This window comes from Athene cunicularia (genome assembly GCF_003259725.1).
Source record: "Athene cunicularia isolate RWA chromosome 1 unlocalized genomic scaffold, athCun1 chr1_part2, whole genome shotgun sequence".
NCBI lineage: Eukaryota > Metazoa > Chordata > Aves > Strigiformes > Strigidae > Athene > Athene cunicularia.
Genome location: NW_020799092.1, coordinates 53768954 through 53781156, shown reverse-complemented (window position 1 = coordinate 53781156; position 12203 = coordinate 53768954). Strand labels below are relative to the sequence as shown.

The following is a 12203-nucleotide window of genomic DNA, read 5'->3' as shown; positions in this document are numbered from 1 at the left end:
AGGGGGTGTGTCGGGGGGTTGGCTGGGAGCAGCGGCTGGGAGCCGCTCCGGGCTCGCTTCCTGCTCCTCCCCGGGCGACCAGGGGCGCCGCTGCCCGCAGCCCCGCCGAGGAGCCCCGGTCGGCTTTGCCGAGGTTTTGCCGGTTTCCGTGGGCTCTTAGGAGCGGAGACCCCTTACTGGCTTGGGAGGGATCATGGCGCATGTCTAGGAGCTTTTCCCGTGGGATGTAGCAGAGGATTGGTGTGCACGGATAATGCTGCGAGGTGAAAATGTGTGCTTGGCTAAAGGTGTGCTACTCCTCCGGCTGGACGTGGGTCCGTGCAGCCCCACGTTACCGCGCCGGGTGACATTCAACAGCACGTAGCTACAGCGAGGCCTTTCACCACAAGCAGCTTCCAAGTCGTACGGCAGTGTTTTCCAAACTGAGGATCGGCAGGAGTGGGGAGAACAGTAGGTCATGAATGCCAGGAGAGGTTGAATGGTGATCTGGAAAAACACGGTCTTTTTGAACTGTTGTGCCTCCTGTCTTTCAGCCGTGGAGGGATAGTTCAGGCAGGAGCACTGAGCAAAAGAGTTGGGGGAAAATAGTTACAAAATAAATTACTCTGAGTCCTTGGAAAATCTACTGTGTCATCAGTATTAACGCCCTTATGCAAGGTTCTTACGGGTGGTATTGGAATGCTTAAAACCTGCCAGAAGTGCTTTCAGATGAGGATGAGTATCTGAGTTGAGATTTCTTTGCTGAAATTTGTAACCTACTCAGGTTGATCATAATGGTCTGTTCAATCTTTTTTATGCATAGCTTACAAAGAATTAATCTTCTCAGTCTTTCAGTGAGTCCGCAGCTCTTTGACCTGGTGCATACGTCAGAAGGACACTTACAAAGTGAAAACTCTTCCTGTTGTAGGCAGAGTTCTTGCCTCTATCTATGTTACTTCTGTTAAAGTAGCAAGGTCATTCTGCTTTCTGGACTTCAGAAGTCTCCATGGGACCCTGTGCATAGAATTTGGGCACAGATGTCTACCTATGTAGACACTGATCAAGAGCCACTGTTTATTTTGGCCTTGGAGAGCCAAAACTGAAGGGAGGGTCTCCCTTGTTATCCTGACATTTAGGTGAAAGAACACAGTACATTTTAACAGTGAAATCCTGGCAGGAGAACCCAGCTTTGAGCAGTTCATATTTCTCTGTTACTTCAGAGTGCTTGAAGATTAAGGCAGACAAACATTGGCACTGTTAACTTTTGTTTTTATAAAAAAGTGAGCAATCTCCATAACAACTGAGTTTTTTTAGAGAGACTAAATTTCATGGAAGTCTATGTAAGCCTGCTTGTCAGCAAAGTGCAAGTTAGTATGCAAAGGTAAGTTGTGTTTTATCTTTAGTTCAGTGTAATTGGTAAAACGAAAGAGCAAATAGTAATTCTAACTTACTTTGTATGTCCTGTAGATCATGTGTTAGTGAAAACTTTACATTGATTTTTCTAGCCACTCTAAATTAGCAACACCGTATGTATTTTCATGAAAAGAATTAAAACCCGAACAGTTCATCCCATAGTGTCTGTGCAACAAGGTGGGCTCCACCCATTACCTAACCATCCAATAGTAGGTGGTCTTTACTAACAATTAGTAGTTGCAGTGCCTCACATGTTAGGTTGTTTCAACTTCAGAATTTTATTTTTGGAGTCTTTTCTCCCTACATGTCTCTGTGCTTCTAAAAGCAGACTTGAGAATCTCCTTCCTAAGTGCATTTAATGTCATTCTGAAATTGTTATACTAGTACATGCTTGACATTTGAAGGATTTTTTTCTTGGAATTTTTGTTTGTTTTCTTTTCTAATGCTCAGAGACACTGACTGGCTAAAATCAAAGTTGACGGTTTGCTAAAGAGAAGTGAAAAAGCAACAAATCAGTAATTTCTCAGTACAAATCGAATTATAACTTGGGTATGAAAAAGCAAAGTTAAGAAGTGCATCCTTGCTTATATACTTATAGCTTATTACCCATGGAAAGCTTCCTGGCTCTGCAGTGCAGACATCTACATATGAAGCAGAAACAGAGCTATCTGTATTATTCCAGAATCTTGTATTGTCTTTTTTTGGTCTTTTTTTTTTTTTTTAAACTCTGCCTCTTCCCATGTTTACTAGGGTTCTATGAAGCTAGTTTCCATTTTGTCTAAATAAGCAAACAGTACTAGAATTGCTGTTGCATGGACATAGGTGTTTTGTCTGTAGATACTTAAATAGAATAGCATATTTTGTTGGTAGAGGAAAAAGCATGTTAGGTATCTTTCTGAAAGCTATATGATTATGTTGCACAGGGTGCTTAAGTCTAAGAAAGTCCCTGGTATTGTAATATGATCTTAAGTTACTGTCTCCTGTTAGAAGTGTTGAAGGGAAATAGTTGTGTCCTTGAGACACTGAGATGTTTGTTGATAGAAGTTATACAGGCTTGATTTTAATAAGCTGATTTCTTTGAGAATTCATTTGCCTTGCTAATGTTAGCCCTGAGTTTCAATGAGCAATTGTAAAAGGCAAGACAGTGTATTACCTGACTTGCTTATAACTGGCACCATTGTTATAATTTTGTTTAATTTCCCACAATGGTTCCCCCCTTTTTTTTTTTTTTCTGAAGATGAGCCAGTGGAAAAGTGACAATATGCTTCAAAACTGCAAGCTAGCATGTTTCTGAAGAAGTTGCATGCTTGTCAAAGTGCAAAAGAGTATTTCTTAACTAGGGATGCATCACAACCATTTTTTTGCAGTTATTAAGGAATTACTAGAGTAAAGTTTAGTCGGCTTCATGTCATCTAAAGGGTTTGATGTTCTTTTTCTCAGTGAAAAACTATAAGTTGGATTCATCAGAGCTTAATCTTGGCTGTTTTTTTAAATTTCTGCATTTGTTAAACCACTTTTACTTGTAAGTATGGTGGATGGATTTTGTATGTACTTCTGTACTGTGGCTCATGTCATGTAGTCCCAGAGTGTGCCAGTGTATGTATGACAGGCATTTGCCATGTTGAAAATGGTTCAGCTTAAATTCTTTTAAGTTTGCATTGAAGTGTATTTTTTTGTTCTCTTCAACAATTTTAACTTTTTTACTCTGTGATTAATACTTACCTCTTCCTATTTTGGGGATATTACTAAACTAGTATTACTTCTAGTGGGGTTATTTATATTTTTTTCTCCTTTTTCTTCTCCTTTCCTTTTTTATTTCCTTTCCTTCCCTTCCCTTCCCATTACACCCTCTCTGTTGTTAATTAGTAAATAAAAAAGGGAAGCATGTAATCATAAATGCCATGGAAGATTTGCTATTCTGCGATTTTTTTTTTTTTTTTTTTTTTTTCCACTGTAGATCCTATGGTAATATATGTCATATATTTCAAAATGGTTTAATGAAGATTAACAAATGAGGGTGGGTTTTTTAGTGTAAAAAAAAAAAATATTTTTTTAATTAAGGTGATTGGTCCTTGTCCATACTGAGTGAGTGTGTCAACTAAATTAGCTAATCATTAAGAAGTTGTTTCAGACCATTTTAAGGCAGTGATAGAAACAGAGAAAACCTGTCTTGTGGTTCCTAAAAATACACATCATTCATCAGATTCACCTATAAACTTTGCTTTTGTGAAGAAAAATTTCTTAAGTGGAAGCAAAATACACTGAGGTATAACATGTTTGCTTAGGAGGGTATCTCATTAGCATAAGACTCATGTTTTGCTGAAGGTTTATTTCTGTTTCCTATCCAAACAGTCTAGTTCAATCTTAATGACCTTGCACACCAGGGTAAAATCCAAAAGCTGAAACGACTCTTAAGCGCCTGGTTATTCACTTACAAGAAACTTCAGGGTTCTGCATGCTTGACACAAGCACTTAGAAAGTACAGAAATTAGGGTTTTTCATGAGACTTGAATTCCTCCTACTAGCCTTTTTACAATATGGGGATGAGGAACAAAACAAATCTTGCTTTAGTCTGTTGTTGGTTCTGTTGCCTGGTACCATAGGTATCCCCAGATTTTATAGGATTTTCCTCTATGCATCTTTTAGGTGGGAGCCATGGGCAGGAGTATATGGTATCGGTTGCATATATGCATGTAGGTTTCATGTGTTGCATTTGTGCTGATGTCTGTCAAGCCTGACAGACTTGTAAAAACAAATTTAGTGGTTCATAGGGAACTAAGCAGGATCTATTGAACATCTGCTATGTGATACTAGTTTTTTTCCAGTTGCTTGTAGCAGCCAAGTAGGTTTAATTTTTGCTGTGATAAAAATCCCTTCCACTGATACAGAGGCAACCTTTTTTAATCAGAGCTGTTTATTACCTTTGTAGTCATGCAGAACTATATTCATCAGTTAAACATTTTCTGTGCGGCATGACCCTTGGTTATAGATGGTTTTGTATGTTGTCTGGAAAGATGATTTACAGGACCCTCTACTTCTCCCTGGAAATCCTGTATTGAGTACAAGTGGAAAAAATTTGAGGAGGTATCTGTAAGAGTATTTTAGGAAATATTTTGCTATGTATTTACTAAAATATTTAATTTCTCCTTCCATACACCTGTTAAGGCTGTTCAGGATTAGAATCACAACAAACTGGTATTTGTCCTGATTTAGTTTCTGTATCACAGAAGCTGATAGAAGCAATTCTAGGTGGTAGTTTGATTCCTTAAAAGAAAGATTTGTTGAAACTTCAAAGAAATGGATAATAACTTTATCAAGAGGTTTTTCAAATCCAGAAAATTTGGAAGAATTTACAGGACCCTGCCTGATGATAATAAGTAGCCTGAGTAGGTGAGTGGTTTAGACATTTGCGTAAGAAGTGTTGTTGTGAAGTTGATTGCTTTATGGTCTCTTCCCCTCTCATGATTTTCATTAAAAACCTTGAGAGAGCTTAAGTTCTTCCTGATGTGAAACAGGAAACGTTTTGAAATGGTGGCATTTTTCACAGAACAGGAAAACTTCTGTCACTGAACTGTACACGATAAGTTAACATTTGTTACTCCTTTTTGTTAAATATAAGTGGTTTACTGTAGAAATAAGCCTAAGTTTTCAAGATGTCCATTTGTCTTTCCCCACTTGCATTAATTTCTTGGAAGATGGAGACATTTTATAATACTGTTATGTTTTCAAGCAATAGAAACTAAATTCCATTTCACTGAAATTAAAATTGATGCTATTTTATCAGCATTGCTATGATTGACCTTACAACTTGCACACCACAGTTTTGCAGTGAAACTTCCGTTAGAAATCCTATAGTATTTTACACTTCGGGAATTTAATCATTGGTATCATTTAGTTAGCTCACAAATTTTGAAAACCCTCTGGCTACATAACATAGTTGCATCCACTGAACAAACAGCTATATGTAACCTCCTTCACTGCTCTTTTATTATCTTGGTGGGGAAGGTGGTGTTCCTATTGCAGGGTCGGCATAATGAAGTCTGTACCTGTGCCTCATCTGCTTCAGATTTTTTGCTCATGCGTTTGCACAAATCTACCAAAATCAGTAATTTCTGTTAATGTGTTCATCTCTGCATTGGTGGTGGTAAGGTGCAGCACATAGTCCATCCCAGAATGTCAGGCTTTGGGAAGAGGGAGAGGGCTGTTTCCAGTAGAGTAGATCCAATACCCCAGGGCTGTAATTGCTTAAACTGTCTTAAATAGGCTCCCTACTGTTTGTGTGACAGCTATTGGAGATGTATAGCAGGTCAGAGACATAAATCATTCTTCAGGGTGATAGAAGCTGACCTCAAGTAAATGCTTTAAATAGCAGATGAATTGTACCCTGGGAGTCCTTTTAGTGTAAACAGATAGGTAGTTCACCTGACAGGTCAAATATAAAAATCCACATTTGGTCAAATGTAAAAATCCACATTAGGTTAAATGTATCCTTTCTACGTGAGTAGAAGGGAGGAACATTGCTGTTGAGACAGATTGAGAAAATGAGATTCTTGCACTTATTTCACAAGAAAAATCTTTTAAAAATTTCAGGTAAATCCTAAGAAGTGTAAAGCAAACACTAGTCAGACAAGATAAGAAAAATATTAGCTCTGATTGCTTGAACTTTGTCCAAGTTGAAGTTCATGTTCTGCATTTAGACATGTAAAATTGGAAAACAGTGAGGCCAAAAATACCTGATTGTGTTTTACAAAAACACTTTACTAAGATGTTTAGTTTCTGCTTTATCTTGTATACAGTGGAAGTTGTAAATAGCATAATATTAGCTGATATTTCTCATGTAATTAGTTCATTAATTATTGACACGGTATCCAGACATTTAGTAGTGCAGCTAAATTTCAACTGACAAGTCATTGTTAATGAGGAAATTTTGCCAGATATTGATGGGAATTTGATTTCAGCTTTAGCCTAGTGAACAGCGTAGGGTTGCTTTTTCCATTTACTGTTTAGAATGTTGTAGAGGCTGGTTTACTGCTTCCAGCAAGTGAGAGGTGGTCTTAAGAGGCTAAAAATGAGATGGATTTTTTTCATTCTGTGGTGCATTGCCATCAGCAACAAAAAAGAGAGCTCAGAGATCTTGCTAGATGTTGCTAAGGCCAGCAACCTGCAGTCTGAAGTTATCCAGCAGTGCCATGGATTGTGGGGCTAGGTTTACTTTTTACAATGAGCAGTTCAAAGAGCTTTATTAATAACTATTGTGCAAATATGAACATATCACTTTTGCTTCTGTCTTTCGTTGTTAGCTAATGTATTGAGCTTATTTTCTCCTCTACCAGAGCCATCAAAGGTGTACGTAGAAAGGCAATGTGCTGTTAAATAGAAGCATTGAAAAGGGAGTGGATTGAATCTAGGTTTTTTACATTACCAATTTATATCAGTATGTAGGTAGCAAAGACTTCAAACCCTTAAGCCCTTGTCTGTTTTGGGTTTTTTGTGGATTTTTTTTTCCAATTACAGCTACTTTGAATTCAGAAAATTGTAGTTTTCCAAAAGGAAACAATGGTTGTTCTAATTCCAGTTTCTTCAAGTGTTAAACTGTTTCTTTTGGAGAGAGTTGGTTAAGATCTAAACCCACATTACATCTACCTGAAGCTTAAGTGTGTGCTGTCAGTTAATTTTTGGGATGCAAGATCTTATTCAGTGATGGATTAAGTATTTTGTAGTTGTTTTTGAGATTGTCAGATATGACTACACTGTTTTTCTGAAGAGCACCGATGGAATTAAGGAAAACAGTAATTATAGAACCTTTTTCGTGCATGCAGATAGTACATTTAACTCTGTATGACTTAGCTATTTTATTGCTGATAAAACAGGATTATTGAAATCAATTGTTAGGGGTTTTATCCCATTCCAAAAAGAAAAATACTGCCTTTAGCAAAACTGAGCTCTGTTTCTTTTATATACAGAGGGTTGTGTTTTGTTTAAAATACCAATTGATATGATTTATTCAGTCAGAAGTTGAAGAATAATTGACTAATTAATTTCTTTTTATTTCATAAGCATACCTTAAATGACAGTTCCATTTAATACTCTATAAAGAAATGTCTCTTTTTTTTTTAAAAAAAAAAAAAAGGACAAAAAATAGGATGGAAGAAAGCTGGATTTTTGTTCTTAAAAATCGACTGCCTGGAGAGAAGAGTTATGGTGTGGGATTGTCCCACCAAGAATAGCATATCTGGTTGTTTTATGCTGTGCTGGGGACCTTTGGTGAGATCCTGTAAATAAATGTAGAATGAGGGGAGTTCTTACTGGCTTGTATGATTCTTTCTTCTTTATTAAAATGTTTTCAGTTGTTAAAACAGCTAACGTTAGGTCTCTATTGCTGTTACCCACAATGAAAACTAACTTGTAATTAGGGTAATTTAAAAATAATTTCTATGTTCCTGACCTGTTTTCTCTTTTGACGGAATTCAGCAACTGCTGATTACTCTGTGATTGGGTTTGAGGGTATGATTTGGCTATTCCGTGGTCAATATTAATGTGGATTTAGAGGGATTCATCTGTTCTAGGTAAATAGTATTGGATTTTTGTTACTGTATTAGAAAAGGCTGTGTTACAAAGAACCTACAAGTTGGTTAGTCATTTGTTCACTGACAGAATTACTAGAAAGAGGTAACCTTTGGGCTTTTTTGCTTTTAAAGGAATATAATTTTCAAGGTGAAGAGTAGGCAATTTATTTATTTTCTAGGCAATTCTGGGTAGAGAGGAGAGCAAACATTAAATTATTTTAAAATAATGTCTCTGTAGTGATTTGAGAGGTATATGAAACACCTGTTATGAGCCAGTCTTGCCAATTACACTTTTCATCTGGACATTGGCATAACTGGTTCCTTGATGGAGATCTGAGGTGTATGAAGATCTCTGAAGAGTCAGTGCTCAAAACAGGTTTTAAATAGCATAAAAGGAGATCTCCAAGTGCATGGTAAGAGTGTCAAGTAGGCTTAAACCTTGTGTTATGGTATGATCGTGAGTATGAGATGAAAAGTTTAATGCACAAAATCAAATATTAACTTTAAGATGTGATTCAAGATGCAAGATTTTATTATTCCTTTAGATTAGCCTACCACAAACTTCTGTTTAATTTACAGCATTATTGATTGCTTAGCAGAAGATTGTATTTATCTTATTGCTTTAGCAGCCATTAGTTTTGTGGTGAAACCTTCTTGCATATTTTGCTGTCTTTCTGGTTATGCAAGTAATATTCATAAATAAACGTTTAATTCCACTAGAGTTAATGCAGTATTTGCATGTGGTTTATAATATATTATTTGAAAAATTAATGCACAGTGGATTATAGTGTATTGTTTGAGAAATTTACTATATAGCTCTACTGTGTTCTAGGTATCAGTTTGAAATTGGATGCTTCAAGGCCTTTTGTAGTCGCTACCTCAAAATCTCAACAGATAAGATGCATTATTTGCATTTTCAACTCAGTATTGGAGCATGATTCTGGAGAATAGGGGAGAAAGACCCAAAACTCACTACCATGGTACTTTTTCAAGGGAAACGGGACCTCAGACCCTTCTTTGAAAGTCCCTGCACAACGGTGCCAGTGTCTTACAAAAGACCCCTTATCTGCAGTTGTTCTGGAGCTTTCATTTATGAAAGGGCAGACAAATGGGCAGTATTGACAGTTGTTCAACAGATGATGCTTAGACAAGAATATGAGAAGTGCTGCTGGAGTATCACTATGCTTGCTCGCCATTCTGTCTTAGGAGCTCCTGAGTTAGAAATTGCATCTTCAAAGTTTCTCGTGAATCTTCTTCCCTTAGTTTGCCCAGCTGCATGAAACTTTAAGCTTAATTACACATTTTGTGAACTTTTTTTTCTTTGAAACTGTGTTGTTATGCTTTTCTGAATGTCTCATACTCATAGAATACCCAGAAGTTGTTCCATAGTTGCCTTTCCTGTCACTTGTGATCTTGTGGAGGTCTGTCATCTCCTGCTTTCATATGCCTTTTTCTCACCTCTATTTTGGTGGTGTTCATACAGAAGCTGTGCTGTATCTGTCTCACGTTGCCATTTTCTGTATCTCTAGACCTGCTGTATTGCTAAATGAAAACAAACCAGGAGCGCACACAGAATTGACCTGGTATAGGATGTGTGATAGAATTACTTTGTGGTTAATTTTTCACTTTTGTTCTGCATGTCTCTCCGAACAGTCTACATCATTCAGTTTTTTTTTCTTGTCAGCCCAGTGCCAAGAAGCTGTTACTGTCAAAGGCGGCTCTGTTGTAACCCAAAGTTCATGTCCCAGAGTGCTGGTAGTCAGCTCTGGGTCTCTTGCTATATATCTAAATTTAAGATTCCTTATCTATGGCCTCTTTTGACCCTCAGCTTTCAGAGAGAGGTGCAAATCTCTGCCTTGTTCAGAAGGAAGTAAGAGAGCAGGATTCAGTGTTAGGAGGCATCGCTACTTCGCTGTGAGAAAGGACCAGCTATTTGAGTTAAGAACATCTGGTCTTTGCATATTTCTTCTTCCCCGTCTGTCTTATTGCTTAAGTTTTAAGGAAAAATGGTATTTGGAAACAGAATAATTGCTTAAGAATAGACCAAATGAAGAGATGGACTAAAAGATGAACAGTATTTAGCTTAGGATTTTGTATTTGTGATATTTCCCTCAATAAGTGTTCAGTTTACTTTTTTCCTTTCTAATTAGCCATGTATTTAGCCAAACAAAGCTTTATCAACTGGATGTCATTCTAGCATTTCACAGTTGTCTGGAGCATGCAGTAAGGTTCACAAGTATTGTGGCATAGAAACTATGAAAATTTGATCTAAAATGCACCAGAACTAATTGGCTATGGAGAATACATTGTGATCTTAGCTAGTGCTTTCTGACTTGGTGTTGTATAGATTCTGCACTACTAAAGATTTGTAAGAGTTGTGCTTGTTTTGCCCCTTTGTTGGTAGGCCACTGTCTGTACTATTTCTTGCTCTCTTTCCTAAGTTGAGTAATGTTCTGTCCTTCATGATAGCTCTGGAAAAGTGACCCACAGGTTTTAGCAGAAACCCCTGTGGGGGCCTGCCTGTTACTTGGGTGTTTATCTGCTCTAGTGGTCAGTTGGCAACCATGCTCTAGTGCCTTTTCTTATAAAGCATATTTCTCTGAACTTGGATCATTTGTGAAATCATGAGGTGTACTGATCAAATATAATACTTTTTTTTTTGTCCAATCTAATAACTTCCTTATGTATGATTGTTGAATATGAAGCAGAATTAATGATTTCTTGCATAGCTTCCTATTTTGTTAAAACTAAATCATGGCCACTCCCTTCCATTTCAACTGCCATCTCACACAAGGGAGTATAAACACGTAATTTTAAACATGACTCATTTTGATGATTGTACAAGTGTGCTAGATTATTATTTTGAAGAGAAAATTGCTGTGACATCCCTAAACCAAACTTAAATAGGGAGTAACCTGGATGGTTGGTTTAAATCTTCTTAGTATGCAACTATCTATACTTGTCTATCTTATCTAGTCTTGCTGTAAGTGGAGGACAGGTGAGGTGAGGGATTTTTACATCTTTGCATACATGAGGGAAAAAATAAAAAGCTTCCCACTGAAAGAAATCTGTTATTTACTGCGAATTAAAACAGCATATAAAAGAAATGGCTATAAGTGGGTTAGAAACAAAAATCTCTTACTGATATCAGAAGGATGGGTCATACTTTCATGCCTTAGCACACATTAATAGTTAGCTTATGCTTGTTACACTTTTAAAATATTTTTGTAATATGAAGGTGCTACCAACACAGCTTCTGGAACTGTGTTATGAAAAGTGTGGTTGTCTGATTCAAGGCTTAAAGTATAGCTCTGCTCTTGAAAACTTGTTAACTTTATCAGCTCATAGGTGCAAAATAAGCAGATAATTTTTATTCTACAAATTTATATATATTAGATATGTGCACACATCTGTAATTAAGAAACACAAAAGGAATTAACGACGATCATACCAGTGAGCATGTATTTTTCTTTCTTAGGGCAGAAATGTCCTTTTAGTAAGATATACCACGAGTTTGCATGCAGTAGAAACCACAATAGGAATTGTGGCTAGCCACTACTAGCATTTTTCTTGTTTTTGTTTAGCAGTACATTATGTAAAGCAAGCTAGGAGAAGTGGATACTTAGCAGCAAAAGAGGGAAAATCATGTTTAATTACTTCAAAGTGTCAGAACTTAATCTGCAAGACTACTTTTCAGCAAGGTGAGGAACATGGAAATAAATCTGTCCCTAGAGATCAGCAGACAAGTTTATCTGTGACTTCCTGACCATAGTTGGTTTGATTCTTCCGTATTTTCCCCTAGAAACTAATTCATTGGGACTTGCTAGATTAAACAGACAAAGTGAAGGCTTGAATTCCTTTTCCAGTGTATCCAAAGAAACTCATATGCTAGGTTAAACTTCCTTTTTGGCATTTTTGCACATAATATCCAGAGTATTTGCCATGAACATAAATGCTACTAGGAAACCTTTTAGTCTTTCATTTCTAAACTGTTTGTCATGTTAATGCTCCTGCACAGAAACCTGAAAAGCAAAACTTTCCGGGGACTTGAATTTCACAGAACAAACTGAACAAAATCAGTATACTGAGAATATTGCTTGTTTCTCAAGTACCCGATAGCCCCTTCTTTCTCCAAAACCTGGAATTCTGTGTTTGACTAGAGAAAGGAAACCTTGTTTTTGTGGCAGGCAGGTAAAGTAATCTCTTGGTGTATTAAGTAACTTCTTTTAATTGGAAGATGGGGAT

The 12203-nt window shown here is 37.0% G+C and overlaps 1 protein-coding gene across 3 annotated transcripts in view; it reads left to right on the top strand.

Moving 5' to 3' along the window:
* Window positions 1–38: 38 nt before the first annotated feature.
* Window positions 39–12203, top strand: part of BMT2 (base methyltransferase of 25S rRNA 2 homolog) — a 34386-nt gene continuing 22221 nt past the window's right edge. The window contains exon 1 of one of the 3 annotated variants that reach the window (XM_026862162.1): window positions 39–263. In XM_026862162.1, coding sequence (XP_026717963.1) covers window positions 254–263 — 10 coding nt within the window. In that variant the 5' untranslated portion in view covers window positions 39–253. Of the gene's footprint in view, window positions 264–1280; window positions 1361–11483; window positions 11660–12203 lie in introns of those variants that run through there. The other 2 variants (XM_026862179.1, XM_026862169.1) reach the window with 2 other exon arrangements.